The sequence below is a fragment of the Sinocyclocheilus rhinocerous genome, unplaced genomic scaffold (assembly GCF_001515625.1).
Source record: "Sinocyclocheilus rhinocerous isolate Xijiao unplaced genomic scaffold, SAMN03320098_v1.1 scaffold2754, whole genome shotgun sequence".
In the NCBI taxonomy this organism is placed as follows: domain Eukaryota; kingdom Metazoa; phylum Chordata; class Actinopteri; order Cypriniformes; family Cyprinidae; genus Sinocyclocheilus; species Sinocyclocheilus rhinocerous.
In genome coordinates this window covers 407493-430669 of record NW_015634251.1, presented here as the reverse complement: position 1 = coordinate 430669, position 23177 = coordinate 407493, and the positions used below count along the sequence as shown (strand labels likewise).

Sequence of the window (23177 nt, the reverse complement as noted above, 5' to 3'; positions counted from 1 at the left end):
TTCGCCATCTCCTGGCGAAAATCCGCAAAAGTAGCACAGCAGGGAGCCCGCGATCTCCATACGGCAATTCCCCATTCGCGGGCGCGACCCGAGAGGAGAGTGAGGACGTATGCAACCTTAGCCTCCTCTGTGGCATAACGTCGAGGCTGCAATGAAAACACCAGCGAACACTTGGAGAGTAAGGCTTGGCAGGCATTAGGATCGCCATCGTAAACTGGTGGATTGTTGGCATGAGGTTCGGGGTCCAGAGGAATACCAGCGCGGAGGACGGGACCCCGGTTAGCCGCCTCCCGCTGAAGATCATCGACGCGCGTGAGGAGCTCAGCGACTCGGGCATTTAGCGCGCCCAACTTGCGCTGTGGTGTTGAGCTGGGTGGCGTGCTGACCCAGCAAAACTCCCTGTTGCACAAGAGAGCAGAACGAAGCGGATCCGAACCCGCTGAATCCATCGTGGTCAGACTGTTCTGTCAGGAAATAGGCTGGATTCAGATGCGGGTACAACAGAGGCTTTATTGAACAGAGAATATTCACAACGGGCAATGAGCGCCTCCGCGGACAGTTCGTGTGGACGTAGTATCCCCTACCACACAGATGGATGGATAGCAGCGGCTGGAATAAGCCGCAACTGCGGCAGTGGAGACGAAGCCAGCAGGCAGCTCGCTAATCCGAGCGAGAGGCTGAGCAACCCAATAACGAGGCCGCAGAGTCCCAGGGTAGGCGGATGCTGAAGGGGGCCCACGGGTTTCTGAACGCACAGAGAGGTGCAGGAAATGATACAGGCAGCTACGAGCACTGGAGCCTGAACGGGACAAGACAGGACTGGTGAGCAATACAAACTATGACAGTCAGAGCAAGGGAATAATCACAACAGTCTGACAAAAGACAGAGAAACACGAGGAGCTATAAGGGGAAGCTAATGAGATAACAAGAACCTGGTGTGAAACAAGAATCTAGCGAGCAGAGAAACAAGGAGGGCGGGGAAACAATCACGCTGACAATGCGCACGTGGCGAGCTGTCAAAACAAGCCACGCACACAACACAACACCCAAACACAGAGACAGAGACCGCAAAGAACAGGTGATCAGACCCGAGACCTGACATCACTACCAGGCTTCCAGCTCAGAATCCATGCAGAAACTTGCTTGAGATGCTGGTGTATGACATCTTGCAAACACCTTTTAAAAGTTTGGGAAGTTTATTTTTTATTATTATTGTTTTTAAATAAATGAATACTGTTTTTCAACAAAGGCACATTAAATTGATCAGAAGTGTCGGTAAAGACATTTGTGATGTTACAAAAGATTACCATTTCAAATAAATTCTGTGTTCATCAAAGAATCCTGAAAAAATATGTATCATGATTTCCATAAAAATATTAAGTAGCACAACTGTTTTCAACTGTAATAATACTGAGACATGTTTCTTGATCACCAAATCAGCATATTAGAAAGATTTCTGAGGACTGGAGCAATGGCTGTTGAAAAGTCATCTTTGCCATCACTTTAACAAATTAGACACTTCTTTTGAAAACATTGAAAAACCACCCCAAACGTTTGTATAGTTGTGTATAGGGAGATGTTCACATGGATGTTCATTTATGATACTTTACATTTTTAATTTTTAGCAAATCAAATGCATAAATAAGTCAGAGGTATTACATGAGGGTAGAAGTTGTTTTCAGATAGTACGAAACATGGTACTGTTTCGGTATCTGATATTTTTTACATGCATCGTTTATCCTCCACAATTTGGTTAAATCTATAGAGTTGCTGTGATTCAAATGGTGCAACATGACGAGCAATGCTAAAGTCATGGGTTTGATTCACATGGAATGCATTAACTAAGTTGATTTCGATAAAAGCATCTACCAAATGCCTAAATGAATGTTTCAAACATCTTATTTATACATCGTCTCAGTGTCTGGGAATGGTTTTTGTTTAAGGATTTTAAGATATCATGTAGGAATATTCCACATCTGACTTTGAATGGAATGCAGCATAACACTTAGTCTGACCAGCAACTGACTAAGGAGTCATCCCACAGCTAAAAATAAACCAAATTTGTGAGTTTGCTCTGACTACAGTCCATACCCACCCTCTGTCCATCAACCCCTACTCCTCAGCCCTAATCGAGGCTGATGGGAGCTATAGTCCTTCTTGACTATTCCCGGGGTGCTGGACTAACACTTGTGCTAGTTGGGAAGAACTCCATATCCCAAGATGGATCAAAAGTTCATTCCTCCCTCCCCACTCTTCCCTTCCGTAAGGTAGTGCTGAGATGTGTTGATGTTGAGGACGTGCAGCAGACGGTGAGTTGTCCTCCTGACTAGTCTATGCTTTGTTCCTCCACTGTTATTTGCTTTTGCTTTTATGGGTGTGATGCTCAGAGGGCTTTCACAAGGAGCCGGCATCATATCTAGCATGTGTTTGTGGGTTCATGTATGTTTATATACTGTATATGTTCCATTATTTCCTATAGTCTGTCATGCTATATATCTGTGCCATCAGCCATACAGACTATTATTTGACTATGCTCATATTTCTTTTTTTTTTTTATATTAAGGGAGTGTATGAGTTATGATCCATTCCAAAAGAAATTATTTAATAATATATAAAATATTATTTTAATATGCTTTATTTTCTTATAATTCATTTAATAACCAAAATGGTTTGAGTGACAAACATCAGCCATTTTTGATTGTTTTGAATCTATTCAATTTTAGTTGGCATTTTTTATTTTTATTTTCCTGTCTTCATTTGGTCACAGCCACACATCTCATTGACCTTGCCTTACAGAGCGAGCGTGCTGGCAGATGAAGAAAGTTTACACTGAGGGGCCATCTCAGCCGGCTCAGGGGGCCCCGGGGCCCTCCATAAAGGGGCGCTTGTGGGTTCCGACTGAGGCTAAAGGTGACAATTACCCCCAAAGATCACATGATCTGTAGATGAAGGAGAAAGCTTTATTACACAGTAGCTTCTAAAAAGTACTAATTTTGTGGAGTTATATTCTGTCTATTTTGATAGTTTTTTTTTAATTATTATTTTTAAATATGTGAAACAAAAAAATGTAGTCCATTTTAATTGATGCCACCAAATCAATAAAAAAAATATCAGGGGAATTTAACAGTGGACATTTCTGTGCAGAGATTATTGATGCATACTGGTGCCCTTGTGGGTCATACCTATTGAAAACCGCCAATAATTCTTGCCTTTTGGTTTCTAAAATGTCAGCTAGCATGGTTTCTTCAGTAAAGGAATATGATAGCCATTCAGAATAAAGCTTTCACCTTTAATAGAACCCCCTCTGTGAGTTGGTTAGCTTTCGGTGTTGTGGACTTTTGCTGTTTTTACCAAGTCTTCGTCAGTGGTTGGTTGGAGGTGTGCAGGTCTGTTTGTATACCTTTTCATAGGGGTGCTCAAGCCTGGTGTCCCAATGCCACTGCCTATTGGTGTTTTTGTTCCTGAACAGTTACAAGCCTTTTTTTGATGTTCTTGTTTGCACCAATCCTTTGCATCGACATACATGCGATATAATCAATACGGTTCTCTAGAGAGCCATTTTGACCGATATGACCTTTCTGCCCTTTACTTTCATGTTCGCTTTATCCTTCAAGCTAGCATGGAGGGCGTTTACTTTTCCACAGTGGATGGCATTTTGAGTAACCAGGGCTTGGGTTCCCGCAGAGTGATTTTTGTCCTTTGGGTGCTGTCTAATGTCCATTTACTATCTGCGCCCCCCTGATCTCCCCTTTCGCTGTCACGTTACTGTGTCAATGTGATGCTCTTTAAACTGTAAAATCAATGTAATTTGCAATTTGGCATACATGTACATGTTTACCTGTATTCTTTCTCACAGGTTCCATTAGTTTGTCTGTCTTAAATTAAATGGGATTTAATGCCTCAGCCAAGAGCGACATGGAGAGACAATGTTAGAAGGGCAAGGGTAAGGTTCTTGCAGTATGTCGGGTTGTTTTTTTGATGCATCTGCAGGGGTCACCTCTATCTTCTCAACCCCCATGTCCCCAAGGTCCCCTAACGTACTTCATCAGCCATGCGTTGTGCGCTTCTCTGTCTTTTTTTGTTCGAGTCTTATGCTTCTCTTTCTCTCTGTCTCTTTCTTTCAACCACAAGTTTCTCCACAGGTGTAAGGAAGCTCACAAGGGTTGGTGACCTCCCAAAACTAACAGAGCGCAAAATCCTGGGTTTATCCTCTGCCTCTAAACCCCTATCTGTACCTGTAACCGATACTAAATATGAGTCTTTCTCTCTCTCTCTCTCTCCTTGGGGATATATACATGTATAAATGCAGTGTTATATATGTATATACCCATCCGAACTGTTGTGTATGTGTGTAAACCAACGTTCCAGCAGCTCTAGAGGCCATCTCTTCCCTCAAGAGCTTTCTCCCGTCTAACAGTATGGATCCTTTTTTGCTTCTCTGTTTCTGTGTAGGTGTCTATAGTCAGCCTTATAGCTAATGCGCTGGGCTACTCCGAACTAGGGCCCATTAAATCTCTCAGGACACTAAGGGCCCTGAGACCCCTCAGAGCATTGTCACGTTTTGAAGGGATGAGGGTAAGATACAAAGCTATAGAGCTGATCTCTCTGCATGCCCATTCAGCAGTTACAGCATGCTAGAACTGATCGAGAAAAAAAAAAAAAGAAAAAAAAACGACAAGGACCACCAAAACCATACCGGGGGATTTATTTTAAAGACAGCCGCCAATGAAAAGGACTCACCTTTTCATGCACACCTGTTCTGTTCCACATTAATGATCCAGTCATGATGCAGCTGAGATAACTTGAAAAATAGGATGTGAAAAGCTTCCCTGATTTAACTGAAATCGGGTGTATGATTGACTCCTAGTTAAGTCATTGTCAGATGTATCAAAGCTGCCTCATTACAAATAATATTTCCAATTGGCCCTGGAGGACAAAAATAGCATGAACAATTATTTACAAAACCAAACGCAACACCATTCAAATCCCTTCTCATTTCACACAGCATTTGATCTGCAATTGGCTGTTCATTTGGCCTGACTCTGAACTTCTGCTTTTGATGGAGAGCCCCCTTCCTTCCATTTCTCCTCTGTTACACTGACCCTGTCTCTCAGAGAACAACCAGCAGCACAGAACACTTTACCACTGAGGCCCCCACTTCACCAGTACTACAGCACACTAGATATTCTCTTGATGACTCAGAGCACATTTAATATAATTGACCCTTTCCTAAGCTCCACCCCCCTTGGTTACTGTTACTCGCTCTCCGTGAGTGTTGTTAAAATGTAAAAAGTATCTTTTATCTGCCATCTTTCTAAGGAAATTAAATTATGCAATACTGAGATTGAGACGTTGAATCAAGGATATACATCAAATACTGTGATTTCTAGTACTATGAATTAATATGTAAATGAATTAAAATTCAGATTGTCCATATTTAAGTTAAACATGTATTTTTGGGAATATCACATCTTATAATGATCATAAAAGATTGGGAAATACTGCATGTATGTCCTCTAGCAAAAATATTTGACCATTTTGTATCCACCTTATTTTTCCAGTGTGTGGATGTGGCCATTTGTAAATTGTATGTGTCTGGCTTCCGGTGTCATCCGCTTCCAGCTATTTTAGCTGTACAAAACAGCTCGTTTTGCTGCTTGATATAGCAAACTGGTGTCTTACCATATTATTTTAATGTAATATCTTAATTATGAACACACTGGTGTGTAGTGAAAACAGTTTTAGCATTTACTGCACTTTGTTTTTCTTCTCGTTATTTCCCTACAGCAGCTAATGAACCAGATGTCTCGCTCATTCACAGAAAATGACTTCTGCGTTGAAAAATAAGGTGGATACACTAAACTGTAGGTTCAGTTAGATTTTTTTTTTAATATTTTGATTTAATTTTAATTTATATTTTTATTCATTGAGGATGCAACAAATTAATCACCAGTGACAGTTAAGACATTTATAATGTTACTAAAAACTCAATTTCAAATAAATGCTTTTCAGCTAATAAGAGTGCAACTGTTTTTAGCATTGCTAATAATAAGAAACGTATCTTAAGCCCCAAATCAGCATGTGACACTGAAGACTGGAGTAATGGTTGCTGAAAATTCAGATTTTGAAATTGTAATAATATTTCACAATATTACTGTTTTTGCTTTATTTTGTCAAAATAAATGCAGCCTTGGTGCGAAAAAGTGACTTCTCTCAAAAAAATTACAAAATCTTACCGACCCCAAACTTATGAACAGTAGTATAAACTCTTTAAAATTCCATTTAAAACTATCCACCATTGACTTTAATTACAAAAGTGCCAAAGCTTGATATAGCAAGAATTGCTAAGGTATAATTGGTCAGTGACGTTTTAAGGCTTAGCAAAGAGTCAATTGGTCAAGGTAAAAGAAATGGGCTATTTTCCTTTAGTCAAAGAGCAAAAATATGTGTGACAGTTTCACTATAAACAACAAACATCTGTCATTGCTGAATGTTTGAACACATGCAGGTCATCCATAGTCGCCATCCTAATAAATTTGACAAAGATAGGTACATTACCCCTTTGGTTGTGAACAGTTGCACCTGGTTGTTGTCACTTTCAGTCTTTCTTCTCTTACCTGTGGACTGGTTGCCCTGAGCTTTTGTATCCTCTCAACCCCCTCACCTCCTCCCCGCCCCTCATCTGCAGCACCGTGCAGCGTCCTCCCTGCCTCCCTCCCTCCATTTCACACTGTTCACTTCAGCCCATTTGGCCCCGCGCTGCCCAACCCAGAGCAGCGTCGAGGAACCAAGCCGCTGGAGGCTCACCTCACCCCTCTTTGCTTGTCTAGGATCTGCACATGGAACTGTAAAAAGAGAAACCCTGGGTGTGAGAGGGAGAAATTTGCTAAGCTTCTGTATCTCTCTGTATTTTCCATCTGGTTTCCAGTTGAAGCCTTTAGCAATGTGGATGACGTCTTTTAGATTTGATTAGTTAGGACATTTATAATAGTTACTAGTCAGTGGTTTACAAGCAGTCAACACAGAAGCTTAGGAAATGTGCAAGACCATGGAAGTGAGAGGTTTGTGTTAGTTTTACCTCCAAACAGAGTAAAGAGATCTGATCTCACACTACTGTTATGACTAAAGGTATGCCTGGACCCAAAAATGACAGATAAGGTTTCTCAGTTATCGATTTAAAGCTATATTTGATGTTATGTTTTCCCTTATGTATACATCTGCTAACAGGGCTCCAGATTTCAACTAAAATGGTTGCAAATGTGATTTAAAAAAAGCACGACCACTGGCGATAGTCAGGGCAACTTGGTGTCCATATACAGTTTGTTATAATCTTGTTGGCATGGGTAAAGAACATAGTGGCAGCCATGATGTCTGTCTCGCTTTGAGTAAATGTTTCAAGAAATGAATGTGCTTGTGAGTTAGTTGTTTAAATAAGACTCGCTCAGTCAGTGAAATGTTCAGGCAATGAGTTCCCTTGGTGAATAACATAATTTTTAGATCCAATTGTAAATGAGCCAGGATATGTTACTTATATGAATTTTAAAAAATATTATTTTACCATTTACATTTTTTTTTTGTTGTTGTCATTTATAGATCATAGTCAAAGTCATTTGGCACCTAAATGTTTAATTTTAAAAGCCAGTGGCTTGCTAGTCATTTTTATTTTATTCTGGAGCCCTGTTGTACTATTTTATGACAGTTTATTTTATAGGATTTAGTAATTATTTTGTTGTCTTCTGTCTTTCTTCTATCTCTTAATACTTTAAGTATTGTGCGTAGATTAAACTGTCATTTTTGGGTGAATTGTAATGGTGTTTTCCTAGATTTGTTCTGTTTGTGTACCTATAATTGGATTCATGAGGGTGTGAAGTAAATTTTATGTAACCTGTAGAAGCATATATAAGTAAAATAAGTACAGAGAGAACGATGAGTTCTTACCCTAGTGAATAATCGATTTCAATGTTCATCAACTGATATGCTGTTTTGTTTGAAATTAGAGTTAAAAATGAATAAATGACTTGATAAGAAGATGCAACAGTGGAGAGATAAAACCAGCTTAGACTGTGGTATGTTTGCGATTTTTGATAGCCGATTCTCTGGCCAAATACAAACACACTAAGTATAGGAATTAATTCTCATCTGATGTGTTGTCTTGATTATCTCAAATTTGAGTTACCTTATTCAATTATTGTCCTAGTTTTTCTGTACCCCAAATCATTAATCGAACCCCAGCCAGCTTTGAAATGGCAGAAATCTCTCCACACTGCTGCCTCTCCTGTCCATTTATTTATTGATTTTAACAGTTCTTGAGATTGCACAAAGATGTCATGTAACACGCATGTCCTGTTCAATTGGAAATGCACATTATGCACTTTTGAAAGCCATTTTCCCTCACTTTGATATCTGTGTTGATTCTCACAAATATATTTTATGTCTATGTGACATTTGAACATGTAGTCTCTATTGAAAGATGGACAGTAATTCTCTTGACAAGTGCTTTTTCCTGGGGGTCTTTCAATCTTCAGCACTCCAAATTTTACGTAGTCTATCATCCTGTGTATTTCTGTATTTCTCATTTTGAAAATGTAAAACAAATCAGCACTCAAAAACATCTGCTAAAGTCAGCCTGGTCCCTTGCACTTGCTGAGAGAATCCTGCCATCCTCTGTGCCTCTCTGTGTGTTCAAGGGGGGAATATGGCTCCACTTTTCAGTATGTGAGAGATCTGCATGCTCAGCTGCCTGCCTGAGAGCTGCGGCTCGGCTGCCTAACACAGTTAGTGAGCGTCTCCTGGCACGCTCTGCTCATCGCTAATCACTGATGGACAATGTCCTGACTGGGATGGTGGGGGAGGGGAGGGATATGGAGGCAAATGGGTTGTGGGGAGGATGGGATGATGTGTAAAAGGTTTTAAGTTACTCAAGCTTGCCATGGATTAAGGATTCAAGGGGATGTAGAAGTTGTGTGAGTCTGTGGCATATTTGTATGGAAGGTGTTGCATTCATTTTTATAAATATACTGCTTAGTCAGAGAGCTACTATTTAGGGCTGTAGTCCTGGAAGACCTCAGCACTGTGCATTTGATGAGTAGGACTTTAGGACTTTTCTCAATACGCAGTATTCATAAAACACTAGGCTAAAAAAAAAATATATATATTCTGATGCATCTGAATATATATATTTTGATGCGCATCTGATGCGCACTCCTCTACAACTCATAGGTCCCGTAACAGTGCCAACATGGTGGCCAACATTGTATGTATTGTATTCATACTACACGCTTACATACTTAATATAAACTAACATACTGATAATAAAGTACGTTCTGTAGGTTCTTCATCGAATGCAGTGTGTAATTTTGGATGCATCTTTCCACATTGTGAAGTGCTGGGATAATCCAGGGCCAGAATAAGGAACCACCTATTTAGGACTCTAATTTTTGGGATTCAAAGGATTTATTGGCTTTAAAACTAGTATAGACAAGTAATAGTATTTACTTTGTAAAAGTCATAGGCCACCCAAGGAAAACAAAAAAAACTATTTGTGCTGACAGCATGGCCAGTAAAAAAAAAGATTTCCCAAACCACACATGTACGTATATGCTAAAATCCACCAGTGCTATACTAATGATTTTATGCAAAGAAATAACCAATCAATTTACAAATCCCACTAAGTTAATTGCTTCACTCATGAATATTAATGACCTTAAAGAGACTTAATCATTTGCTTATGAATTGATATTCATGAAATAATCTCAACTAATCACACTTAAAGTGCCCATTTTTTGGGGGGGGGGTTGTATGTGGGTCCTGTAGCTAATTTTACATAATGATTACAAAATTTGTCTAATTTTTAATTACAGTTCTTTACAGTTGCAAAACAAGATTACTTTTGGGTTTATTGTTATTAAAAAATAAATAAGCAAGCCCAGCCCAGCCCAGGTGACAAAAAGTAATGCAAAAGTAACATAATGACTTACTTTCCATAGAAAACAATGCAATTGGTAGCTTTAACGCAATATTGTAATGCATTTCTTTTAAAAGTAACTTTCCCCAACACTAAGTCGTCATATAAGAACTGCTGTTTTAGGTATAAGACAGTTCTTGAACAACCAAAAGAGACTATGTGCAGGGGTGCAAATTAATATTTTTTGGTTGCTAGTTTTGTCAGAAAGTTCACTGATGTCATCATCTTGCATTACATTAGACTGAAGACGAGCATCATTCATACTTTTTTTTGGAAAAAAAAAAACCTTTGGAATGAATTGGGAGAAATTCAATCTTTTGGTATAACAAGGCTGAACACATCGTCATTACAATGAAAATCTTCTTGCAGCCAAATTTAAGACTTTTAGTATTAGCTCAGATCCCTGATCTGAAACTGCCGTCTATAGGAAAACAACAAAAAAGTCAAATGTAGAATTAAAGCAGGAACCTTGGAAACATTTTCAACATAGAGCTGAAACCACAGGCGGAGGGTGAACCAACTCCAGGGTAAGGCTAAAAGCAGCCAAATGTATTAAACATCATAAACCCGTCTTTTTAGGCAAGAACCAGACATGGGTGTCATGTAGGCTAATAAAACATGTTTAATGGGACTGAATTTGTATTTAACGTGATTACACGTTAAATAACGCGCACGCACTCAACAAAACTGATGAGTTTCAGCGATGACTCAACTGAACGCCTCTGATTGGCCATTGCATTCCTAAGCTCAACAGAATTGTGTGATTGGTTAAAATGCGCAACACTTTAAAAACGCCTAACATGAAATACGGTACAATATGATCAGATCTTAATTTAATGCCAAAATCGACACTCTATTCATTTTCACTTTACAGACGTAATATATTTAATTTGTTTGTACAGGGGCATTTTTGTCCAATTTAGAGCCATTTTTGCCCCAAGTCCCCAGGGCAGGGGAAGGCTAAGCCTTACACACACTCCACCTATGGCTGAAACAAAATAAAGACAGTGTAGACAATAAGCTTTGAAGCAATTTTCTTGGATGGCCATGTGACTGAAACATGAATCAAAGATAGTTTATAATTTGTTAATATTGGACACTGAGCAATGTTCATAGTGTCATTCTTTTTCTTATGCCATGCAAATATGCAGCCACAAATGTGAGAGTGTTTAAATGTGTTTCTGTTTGAGGATTTGCTGGGCCATTTCGGGTCTCTTACATTGTACCGCCTTGTCTGTCCTACTCTGGTCTAGGTGGTAGTCAACGCCTTGGTGGGTGCCATCCCTTCCATTATGAATGTCTTGCTGGTTTGCCTCATCTTTTGGCTGATTTTCAGTATCATGGGTGTCAACCTGTTTGCGGGAAAGTACTACTACTGCTACAATGCGACTGAAAAGGCAATGTTCGAAATTGATGTAGTCAACAACAAATCAGAGTGCCAAGCATTGATAGATCAGAACTTCACTGAGGTGCGCTGGAGAAACGTCAAAATCAACTTTGACAATGTGGGTGCTGGTTACTTGGCTCTACTGCAAGTGGTAAGACTACCTGCCTGCTTTTAGTTTCTAGTAAGATGGTTTTTTGGCTGAAGAAATATGTTAAACACTGATATTAACTTTCCCTTTATGCTGCTTAGGCAACCTTTAAAGGATGGATGGACATCATGTATGCAGCAATTGATTCACGAAAGGTGAGATGTTTGTGCAATCTTACTTGCCACCTGAGTCAAAGTACCTATTTAAACTATCTTTCTCTCCTCAGGTGGGAGACCAACCAAAGTATGAGGACAACATCTACATGTATATCTACTTTGTTATCTTCATTATATTTGGCTCTTTCTTCACACTCAACCTCTTCATTGGTGTCATCATTGATAACTTCAACCAGCAGAAGAAAAAAATAAGTCTCCACTTTTTTTTCTTCACTTTAAATGATTTTTTTTTTTTTTACATTTAAACGAGTGATTTTCACAGCATATTTGGACTTTAGCGGAGCAGATTTTAACCAAATATTGTTTATGACTATACTTTGGAGGTCAGGATATCTTCATGACAGAGGAACAAAAGAAGTACTACAATGCTATGAAGAAGCTTGGCTCAAAGAAACCTCAGAAACCCATACCCAGACCCCAGGTACAACACTGATGAAAAGTGTGATATTTCGCTCATTGAATTGACTTGAATAGAGTCCTAATCTCAAATCTATGCTAATTTCTCCTCTTATTTAGAACAAGCTCCAGGGCATGGTGTTTGACTTTGTGACACAGCAGGTCTTTGATATCTCCATCATGATCCTCATCTGTTTGAACATGGTCACCATGATGATTGAGACAGATGATCAGTCACCGGAGACTGAAAACATTCTGTATTGGGTTAACTTCATCTTCATCGTGGCCTTCACCTCTGAGTTTGTCCTGAAGCTCTTTTCACTGCGTCATTATTACTTCACCAATGGCTGGAACATCTTTGACTGTGTTGTGGTCATTCTCTCTATCGTGGGTAAGTGAACCATGTTTCACTAACTTCATTTAGGTTTTGAAATACAGTGGCGTATGTTTGGCTCATTTGTCCTCTTCTTCTCCTTGCTTTCTATCCCCCAAACCACAGGTATGTTTCTGGCTGACCTGATCGAGAAGTACTTTGTGTCACCAACTTTGTTCAGGGTTATCCGTCTGGCTCGAATCGGACGTATCTTGCGTCTGATCAAAGGAGCAAAGGGCATTCGGACTTTACTGTTTGCCCTGATGATGTCACTGCCGGCCCTGTTCAATATCGGCCTTCTGCTGTTCTTGGTCATGTTCATCTTTTCTATCTTTGGCATGTCAAACTTTGCCTACGTAAAGCGGGAGTCTGGCATAGATGACTTGTATAATTTTGAAACATTTGGGAATAGCATGATCTGCCTGTTCATGATAACCACCTCAGCGGGGTGGGATGGCCTTCTTGCTCCCATTCTCAACTACCCACCGGATTGTGACCCGAATAAGGAGAATCCAGGTACCCCGATGAAAGGTGACTGCGGAAACCCTTCAGTGGGCATCTTCTTCTTCGTCATGTACATCATTGTCTCGTTCCTTATCGTGGTTAACATGTACATCGCCATCATTCTGGAGAACTTCAGCGTCGCCACGGAGGAAAGCGCTGATCCACTTTGCGAGGATGACTTTGAGTCCTTCTACGAAATCTGGGAAAAGTTTGACCCCACTGCTTCCCAGTTCATCACCTTTGCCAAGCTGGGTGACTTCGCGGACACTCTGGAGCACCCGCTGCGCGTTCCCAAGCCCAACACTATAGAGCTGATCGCCATGGACCTGCCCATGGTGAGCGGCGACCGTATTCACTGCCTAGATATCCTGTTTGCCTTCACCAAACGTGTGTTGGGTGATAGCGGCGACCTGGACATGATGCGGCAACAGATGGAGGAACGATTCATTGCTGCCAATCCTTCCAAAGTGTCTTTTGAGCCCATCACCACCACTCTGCGCCGAAAGCAGGAGCACATGTCTGCCTCGGTCATCCAGCGTTCTTACCGTGCTTATCTAATTCGGAGAGGCTTCCTCACAAAGCGCTTGCTAAGCAGCAGCAAGCTGGAGAATGGCGGGACCAATCAGGACAAGAAGGAGGGCACGCCTTCTACTGCCTCGCTGCCGTCCTACGACAGCGTGACCAAACCCGAGAAGGAGAACCTGGAGGAGAGTGACAGCAAGGGCAAAAAGGGCAAAAACCAAAAAGAGGTCAAGGAATCCAAGTGTTAGGAATGACGGAGACTGAACGGTTGAGTCGAGACTGAAACTATCTATTCCAACAAATGTATAGAAAATCATTTGCAACAAAAAACACAGAAATCTTTGGGGAACAAGGTTGTTTACAGACAACAAATGCACCGGGAAAGCAGCTTGGTTTTTACAGATTTAATGATGAACCAACCTATGAGCTTACTGTCTTAACATTTGTGCTCCGTGACCAAGACTTTACTGTTCCAACTGCAGCTGAAAGGCACTTGCAAGGAGAAACAAAATAATGACCTATGGCAGACATCTTTGATAGGGACCACCTGCCAAAGGACAAAGCAGTACAAAGCAAGCTCATAAGAAGGATTCCTCTGCTATGGACATCCCTTTCAAACACTACACTGCCGAAATCCCACGGAAACCTCCCGCTCATCCCAGGAGGATTCTGGGACGTTGTATTTCAACCATAGGAGAACCAGTAATAACGACGTTAACTCAATCATGTGGAGTGTCCGCGGTTTAAAAAAAAAGAACAAAAACAAAACAGAAACATTATGCAAATGCCAATCCTTCCAAAGTGTCTTTTGAGCCCATCACCACCACTCTGCGCCGAAAGCAGGAGCACATGTCTGCCTCGGTCATCCAACGTTCTTACCGTGCTTATCTTATTCGGAGAGGCTTCATCTGCAAGCGCTTGCTCAGCAGCAGCAGGCTGGAGAATGGCGGGACCAATCAGGACAAGAAGGAGGGCACGCCTTCTACTGCCTCGCTGCCGTCCTACGACAGCGTGACCAAACCCGAGAAGGAGAACCTGGAGGAGAGTGACAGCAAGGGCAAAAAGGGCAAAAACCAAAAAGAGGTCAAGGAATCCAAGTGTTAGGAATGACGGAGACTGAACGGTTGAGTCGAGACTGAAACTATCTATTCCAACAAATGTATAGAAAATCATTTGCAACAAAAAACACAGAAATCTTTGGGGAACAAGGTTGTTTACAGACAACAAATGCACCGGGAAAGCAGCTTGGTTTTTACAGATTTAATGATGAACCAACCTATGAGCTTACTGTCTTAACATTTGTGCTCCGTGACCAAGACTTTACTGTTCCAACTGCAGCTGAAAGGCACTTGCAAGGAGAAACAAAATAATGACCTATGGCAGACATCTTTGATAGGGACCACCTGCCAAAGGACAAAGCAGTACAAAGCAAGCTCATAAGAAGGATTCCTCTGCTATGGACATCCCTTTCAAACACTACACTGCCGAAATCCCACGGAAACCTCCCGCTCATCCCAGGAGGATTCTGGGACGTTGTATTTCAACCATAGGAGAACCAGTAATAACGACGTTAACTCAATCATGTGGAGTGTCCGCGGTTTAAAAAAAAAGAACAAAAACAAAACAGAAACATTATGCAAAGGTTTTCAGTTGTTGTGATGAATATCTCACCTTATTTGACCCACAAAAAGTAGGGAAAAAAGCTCAGCCCATGTCATTCATCTCGTCATCATCTCTTTGTTATACTTACAGAAAAAAGACATTTTATACATGGGCTTTCACATTGATATTGGGTTGGGGGATTTATCAGGGTTTTGACTTGGGCTGAAAGGGACTTACTCAGACCGAGTTCCTGGTAAATAAATAATTAATTGTGCTTGTTCAATGCATAGAAATGACTTGCATGGTGGCATGTTTTGATCAGGAATCATGCATGTATAATCATAGTCCACTTGACACTGCTACTCAAACCACATCAGTGGCTTGACCATACATTCGATACTGTCCACTAGTTATCAAATTAAATAGATGTAGCTGGGAAATGATTGGTCAATAGCAACATATTTAACTTCTGGCTATGACAAGTATATTTATACTTACCCCTCGTAAAGCTTGCTTCCTGATTAACCGATTCTCACACCATGCGTCATGTGCGTATTTTAAGGTGGTCGATCAAAGCTGTTCCTTCGTTTGGATATACAATGTGGCAACTGCACATTCGCACACCCGTAGGGGTGTTTCACTGCCCTGGACCTGAGGAGAATTTGGGATGACAATTTGGAGAAACAATTTCACGCGAATCAAATCTTGGGTTCATAAACCTTGATTTGCTTATTTGCACCAGCAATATGATTCAACTGCCCCTCAATGTGCAGCTGAGGCTCCGGTAGGGCGTTCAATAGATCTTCAAAAGGTACAGCCATCATGCCATTTAAACCCTTAAAATGCTTTGTCAGGCCTTGGTGGGAGGCCATCTCTTCGATTTTCCTGGAGCTACTTGTCTTCGTGTCAGCACATCCTCATGTTTACCATTTAAAGAGGTTGTCAGTTGTGTTAGCATCTTGTTTTGTCTTAAAGATGTTGAAGAAAGCACTCGAGTAGCCATTTTGAATGCATCCTGTAGACATTTAATAGCTTTCTCCCTGTTGAATGAAAAAAGTGGCTGATGTATATTTGGTATAGCTTGGATTACACATGTAAACTGGCCTTACACAGCAAGAAAACAAGGAAGGTGGCACTTTTAGAATGAAGTGATGGGTACTTGTTGTCTGATAGCATGCAGTTTATTTTAGCCAGTGGTGGTGATGCTACAAATTGGCTTGTTGCTACCTCTTGAGCAAACTGCCATCCCTTCTTGCTCTGGGTGCAATAGAAATGGTTTGAATTTGCAACAGTAATTCTTTCGTTTACAGTATTTTGAATAATGTTTCATTACCTCTCCTATTTGATAAGGATGAATGCTTATTCTGGTGTGGGCTAGCCCAGTGTGAGGTGTTACGGTGGATCAGATAACGTAAAACAATGCTAATACATAGGTATAGGATTATGAAATCATAGGTCATCTCCAATTGCTGGGTCAGCAGACGTACTCCACCAGAGAGCCAGAGCGCGGGAGAGCACACCAGTTTACAAACCCACTTCCTCTACTTGTCAGACCTGTAGGTCTGCTTACTGCCTGAGATCTGTAAATCAGTGTGGGTGCTGTGGACTTGAACCAAACGAAGCCTGGTGAAACACTTAGACTACCTTGTAGTTTCCCCCCTAACTCCCATTTTAGTTCAGATGTGAAATGAAAAATCACTCTCACTGACTGTATGACAAGTTAATGTATCATTCAATGTACAGGAGGGGGCTATGATGTACATGGCACAATTGCTGAAAAGAATGAACTTTTTGAGGAAAACTATAAGCATTGTAATATATTATTTTCTTTTAAATGGCATGCTTTGTTGTGGGTTTTGTAAATACAGAATTTTAAAGAATTACTGCTATTAATCTAATAATAAATTATAACAATGATATAGAATGGCTTCCAGCTGATGCACTTGTCACATATAAAAAATTTTTTCCTCACATTTCACTTTTATTTTATAAATGATATGATGTATCAAGAATATTATACAAAGAATATATACATGTGTGTATATATATATATATATATATATATATATATATGAAAGGATATACAAATGAGCACTGTAATATTTCATTTATATGCAACATGTCCAGTGGATGTCCAAAATAATTATGTTGGAGATGAACACGCGCATGATTGTTATCAGCGCTGCTTGGATATTTAAATCTGATACTGTATGATGAGAGAGTTATGCAACCAGCACACCTCTGTAACCTTGAGGTTTTATTGACACTCATACAAACACACATTTACACGTGAATGCACATATATATGCGCCGTCCTGCCTATGGACATTGTGTGGTCACCCACCCGAGCCTGAAAGTCTAAAACAGTCACAGAGCAGTTCATGTATTTTACTCTAAAGGCCTCCCCGAACACTTCAGTGCCGGTACTCTCGGGCCTGAACAACAGTTTTGTATGCATTTCGTATCCGGGTTTTATGTGTTCAGTGGTCTGTTTCTAGTGCTACTTCACTAATTGTCGTGTGCATTTTTCTGCATTTTCTCCATGTTCCTACATTTTCTGAATTGCATTTCACTGCAGTTTTAGAGGAAGGTGCCATATTTTACATTTAGTTGATGGTGGGGGAAAGACATGAGAATTCAAAATGGAGTACAGTGCAAATCAGGGACTATAGTCTGAACAAGGCGTCTGGTGTACTGCCAGAGGAACACTGAAACCAACCAAGAAAACAAGCCCACTTCTTCCAGATTCGATGTTACGAAATCTTCTGATGTTCTGTTTTCTGTACTTTGTGTATCATCCACTTGGCTTGTAAAAAAAAAAAAGTATAGCTTGCCTTCAGACTTCTGTGTTTTTTCCATCTTTGAAACTCACTTTTGTATCGATATTCAGTTACTGGACTTCCATTTTTAGCATGACTAAAATGCTTTCCATTTTGCTGAAAGGATTTCAAAAGTGCTTTTCAAACTGTTTTGTTTGACACAGTGTTGTAGGAGGACATATAACGGTGTGTATGACACAACCACTGGAACTCTTAGTAAGAACATATAAAAGATTGTCTTCATTTGAGCACGAAACTTTTTATTAACAATAAAGCAGCCTTCTAGTTGCACAGAGTCGTCACTGATTTTGTTGACCATGAATGAGAAGCCACACACACATTTAGAGCACACCTGACATCAAGAAATTAGTCTTTAATCTGCTACACCCATAACTGCCCCTCACCCCCATAAAACTATTAACACCTTTTACATTTAATTTTTTACTTTATTTAATTATCTGCTCTTAAAGTGATAGTTTACCCAAAAAGGAAAAAATGTGGTCATTATTTACTTATCCTTGTTCTAACTGTTCCAATCATGATGCATTTCTTTCTTCTGTGGAACACAAAAGCTATTTCAACTGTTTTTGCCCATCCGATTTAATCAACAGGGTCCAAAAACAATGTTGGACCCCATCGACATCTAATACATGGACAAAAAACACTGAGAAAACACTTTTTAGTTCAGCAGAAGTAAGTAAGTCATCTCAAACCCTTAATTTTGTGGTCTTGTCTTTGAGAGTTTGACAGTATGAGAAGCTTTCAAATGATTCTCAAGGTGAGATGGGATCTGCACTAATAACATGGACTTCTAAACTAGCGTCACTGCGGATTGTGGCAAGAAATGCTCCTCTGTTCATCTAGTAAGTCATGGTTTAGCAGAGAGATCAATAGAAAGCTATTAGCTGTGAGCTTAAGTATCAGTGACACTCATCTGACTTGCCTCGCCTCCTAACCTCAGGGGGGTTGCATCCTGACCACTAGCTTTTGGTTGAATTGATTTGCACTTTTACCAGTGTAGCATTGCTTAAAGGATTAGTTCAGCCAATAATGAAAATACAGTTATCATTTACTTGCCCTCATTGTTTCTTTCTTCTGTGTAACCTGAAAGGAGACAAATTTGAATAGTGCATCCTTAAAATTACAACAAATGGGGACTAAGGCTTTCATGCTTAAAAAAACCCCCCATAATTGTGGTCCATGTGACTTGTGCATTATATATTATAACCATCTGAAACACATAATAGCTTTGAGTGAGAAACAGTGACATTTCTTACTGTCAGTGAGTTGATCTTGAGATGGTTTTCAACCAGGGACAAAATCATTTTTAATCAATTCTTATTAAATTAGCTCCTCAACTTGATTGAAAAAACCTGAACACGTGACGAAGCCTAATTTTAAAAGTGTTATTTCTAGGCCTGGAAAAGTTATGTAAATTAATACAATTGTAAAACTCTATGGGCATTCTTATATGAAATATATATTCCAAAATGTTTGAAAATCTGAGTACAAAATATTTTTTAAATAATATATTTAATTATTATCCAGTAAATCATGAACAACTAGAAAAGCCATGGGTCAAAAAGATTCATTAAAACATTCTGATTCATTAAAAAATCAGTTACAAAACGGACATTATTGCAACTTCCCTTATGAATAAACCGGCCAAGTAGAGCTATGGTAGATATCAAGTTTTTTCAGTAAATAATGACTAAATTTTCGGCCAGTGTCACAAAATGTAGGCTATTGTATGGCTTCAGAAGATTTGGGTATAGTGCACGAGTCAGATGAATCTCTTTTAATATGCTTTATGTAATTTTGACAGCACCAGTCCTCATTTACTTTCATATATTGAAAAAAATAACCACCAGAATTTCTTAAGAACAAACAGTTATTGTTCCTTGGGAGAAAAATCGGTCAGAATATTCATTTTTGGGTTCCGTTGCCTTTATTAAAAGAAGATGGCAGAAAGGAAAAGGACGAAAATAAACCAAAGCAAAAGAGAAGAAGCGTGGGCGCTGTAAACCGCTCATAAATGTTTCTACCTTTTCCTCGCTTCTCCTCCATTTCACAGCTGAGCAGGATTGTGCCCCTGCTCGCCTTTCTGCAAGTCACCTGGCTCGTTCTGTTGTTTCCCTCCTTTTACTCGCATCGCCAAACCTTACGACACATGATATCCCACCCCCATCCCATCGGTGCAACAGTCACGCATGGTACGGACCTGCTCTTTATCTTAAAATGTCTGTCTCAACCCCAGCGTTCAGTATGTGCGAGGCGAGGTGGAGAGAGGAGAGAGGGTGCGGCGGAGCACTGCAGTGCAGATAAATGAATGCACCACTGGTGGCTGAGTCAGCAGCCCACTCCCAGTTTGGCCCACTGCCTGCACCAACTGTGTCCGAGGAGGAACAACATGCATGCAGTCAACACACACATACAGTCAATATGTCTCCTGCCTGATCGAAGACGCAACGAACGATTTGCTCTCTGCTCTCGGTGTTTTACTGGCCATAAATGTGCATGTTAGTTTGCAGGTCTTGGAAGCTTACGAGCTCGACCTGATTCTTGCATGATCTTACATGCATAAAAGTAAATAAAACCTCTTCATTTCAGACTGGTTTCTGAATAAGCTCAGTCCTGCATGTTACAACCGACAAAGTGTGTTATTTTTGCCCCAGTCTATCTGTTATTCCGCCAGGAGCAGTCTGGTAAACTACAAACCAGTTGCTGCGATTTATGGTCTGGTGCTTTCAGACTCCACTTATAAAGAGAGTCCAGTGAATAAATGAACGGGGGCTATATCACTGTTAAGTCACCCTGATATCCACCAATCGCAGAAGCCACGGCGGTTCTCCAACTCCACCACCTGAGCAGCATCAAAACTGCACTGGAACTACAAACATAATGGAGAAACAACGCAAAGGTGCTGCTGGACGTTGTGGGTATTGTAGGCATTTTGAATGAATATAGTGCTTAATTTACGTAACAGTCAGTGTTCTTGAAATGTCCAAATAATTACATAAATCAATGACACACTACAGGCTGCTAGATTGAATCATATTAATTTATTCCTCTTAAGTCGTATTTAGTCTATTTCTATCTTCCAGGAAGAATGATAAACCTTGGTCTTTTGAATGTTTTAATGAGTTTACACTGTGACTATGTATAAGGTTATGTTTATGCATATATAGGTCTATTTTTTGTTGTATTTTATTGTATTGCTTCTAAAAGATTGCTAGTAAGACATATTGCGCATTCAATAAAGCTGCAGCTAGAGAACTGATTCAGGCAGCATTTGAACTATAGCCTAACAACCATCTTGCCTTCACATGTGATTTTCTGCACAAAGTTCCATTTATAGTAGTGCACTTACATTCAGGCCTGCATGACATATCCCTTATACATTCAAATGTAAAAGTAGGAACTGATTTTAGAATTTGAAACCCACAAGGAGCTTGAAAATTCTTTGGCAAATATAGCATGTTGCTTGTATGTGTCAGTCTTGCGTCATTTAAGTTAATATTTGTTATTTTTAAGATAATATTTAATTATTTTTTAGCCTTAATAATGTAAAAATACTTTCTTTGAGCGTCACGTGTGACAACGTTTGTGAGCGCTGGCAAAACCGTTTTGAAGTAAAGCGCTCCGACTAGTGGTGGCTATCGTAACTGCATTCTTCACATTTTACTAAAATATGGTGCGAAAAGGAAACCGTTCTGTTGGAACAAATACTAAAATACTATAAATGTTATTGTTCTGATAAAAATCTCTAAATAGTTAAACTACGTTAGTAGCCTACTTCCAGTAGGCCTAGCTGTTTCTTCTGTACTGTAGGTGTTTACTATAGTGTTTTGGGCAGCGATGGAAAAATTTAGAAATATAAAAATATAACATTTTAGTACTGATAAAATATAAATAAATACATACATACATGCATTTTATGGCGAAATTATATTTTAAATTTTAAAATGTCTAAACAACTATATTCAAGTGGCAATTAATTGAATGGAGTTTATAAATAAATTATTCTGTTGCTTTTATGAAAAAGTTCTCTCATGATTTGGGGCTGTACATTGGGTGTGAAATGAGAACATATCTTTTCCCTTAAAAAATGGGCTTATCACAGCTATGTGATCTGTTGACAGATATTGGGTTAAATGTGGTAAACTTGCTTGCTTCTCCATGTCATGGGAGAAATGGCCTACTGAGCAACATGTTGCAACACCTCCACTTTTGTATTTGTATGGGAAAATAAAATGTTAAATGCTTATTATAGGTGTTCTCTGCTGAGGGAACCACTGCCTTTTCGTTAGTATGTCATAAGTATGACAAAACATCTTGAAACTCATGTTGTACACTTCACTGTTTGATGTTATTTTAATACAGACATCTCATCTCATAATGATCAGGGGTCCCGTAACAGTCAGGTAGCCTGTTTCAGGTTGTTTTAAAAAAGGACATTTTGGCCTTTTTTCTTGTATACAAGTTATTTGAATGTGGGTTACTTGCTTTTTACTTTTTAACTTTTTAACTTGAAATGCCACCGTGTATGTGTAATGTCTTTCAGACAGCTACAGCAGATGTTTTCAAATAACAAGTCTGGTCCTGAGTGGACACATGGCCCTTCGTTAAATTTCTTCTGATATTTTCATGTTAATGTTGTTTAATGTTGCAAAACAGTAACTTGTTTGACCATAAAGTCTGTTCTACCTCCCAGCTTATTTAGGATCACCTACTTAGACAGGAAGACACTGATGGAGAAAGCGTCCAACCACAGAGACATCTGTACGCTAAAAATATAAAGTAAATCAGAAACAAATGGGTCGATCTGGTTTAATAACGTACACAATAAATAATTAAAACAGAAGTTACATTCATTAAATCCATTTTGTACCTGACCAAGTATACAAAGGCTCCTATACCATGTCTAATTTCAAACTGCCCTGTTTTTTGCCAATTACTGAATCATCTGTTAATTTTGTCTGTGATACACAAGTACGAAAAAACACCAATGCGAGGGAGTTGATTTTGGAGGGTGAAGGCAGAGGAACTTTTCCATGGAACTGAAGTAAGTTAAATGCAGCTGTTCAGTCACAAAGCCAATTTGTAGGACAACCCGAAAAGGGTAATTTACCGTAAGTTCCCTTAAGAATTTCCTTTGGATTTTAGAATAGAATTCTTGCATTTCTTGCAACTGAGCACAGCAAATCTGTGGTCAACACTGGAGAGATTAAAGTTTTGTTGCTACATAAGAACTGTAAGCAGATAATGACTACAGTAAGATTTAAC

The 23177-nt window shown here is 39.7% G+C and overlaps 1 protein-coding gene across 1 annotated transcript in view; it reads left to right on the top strand.

The window, feature by feature from the left end:
* LOC107745459 (sodium channel protein type 8 subunit alpha-like) overlaps positions 1 to 14210 on the top strand; it is a 71455-nt gene extending 57245 nt beyond the window's left edge. Inside the window, exons 21-27 of the mRNA XM_016559342.1 lie at positions 4453 to 4575; positions 11218 to 11502; positions 11601 to 11654; positions 11726 to 11863; positions 11992 to 12096; positions 12192 to 12462; positions 12571 to 14210. Of these exons, the coding sequence (XP_016414828.1) occupies positions 4453 to 4575; positions 11218 to 11502; positions 11601 to 11654; positions 11726 to 11863; positions 11992 to 12096; positions 12192 to 12462; positions 12571 to 13718 (2124 nt within the window). The 3' untranslated portion in view covers positions 13719 to 14210. The remainder of the gene's footprint in view (positions 1 to 4452; positions 4576 to 11217; positions 11503 to 11600; positions 11655 to 11725; positions 11864 to 11991; positions 12097 to 12191; positions 12463 to 12570) is intronic.
* The last annotated feature ends 8967 nt before the right edge of the window (positions 14211 to 23177 follow it).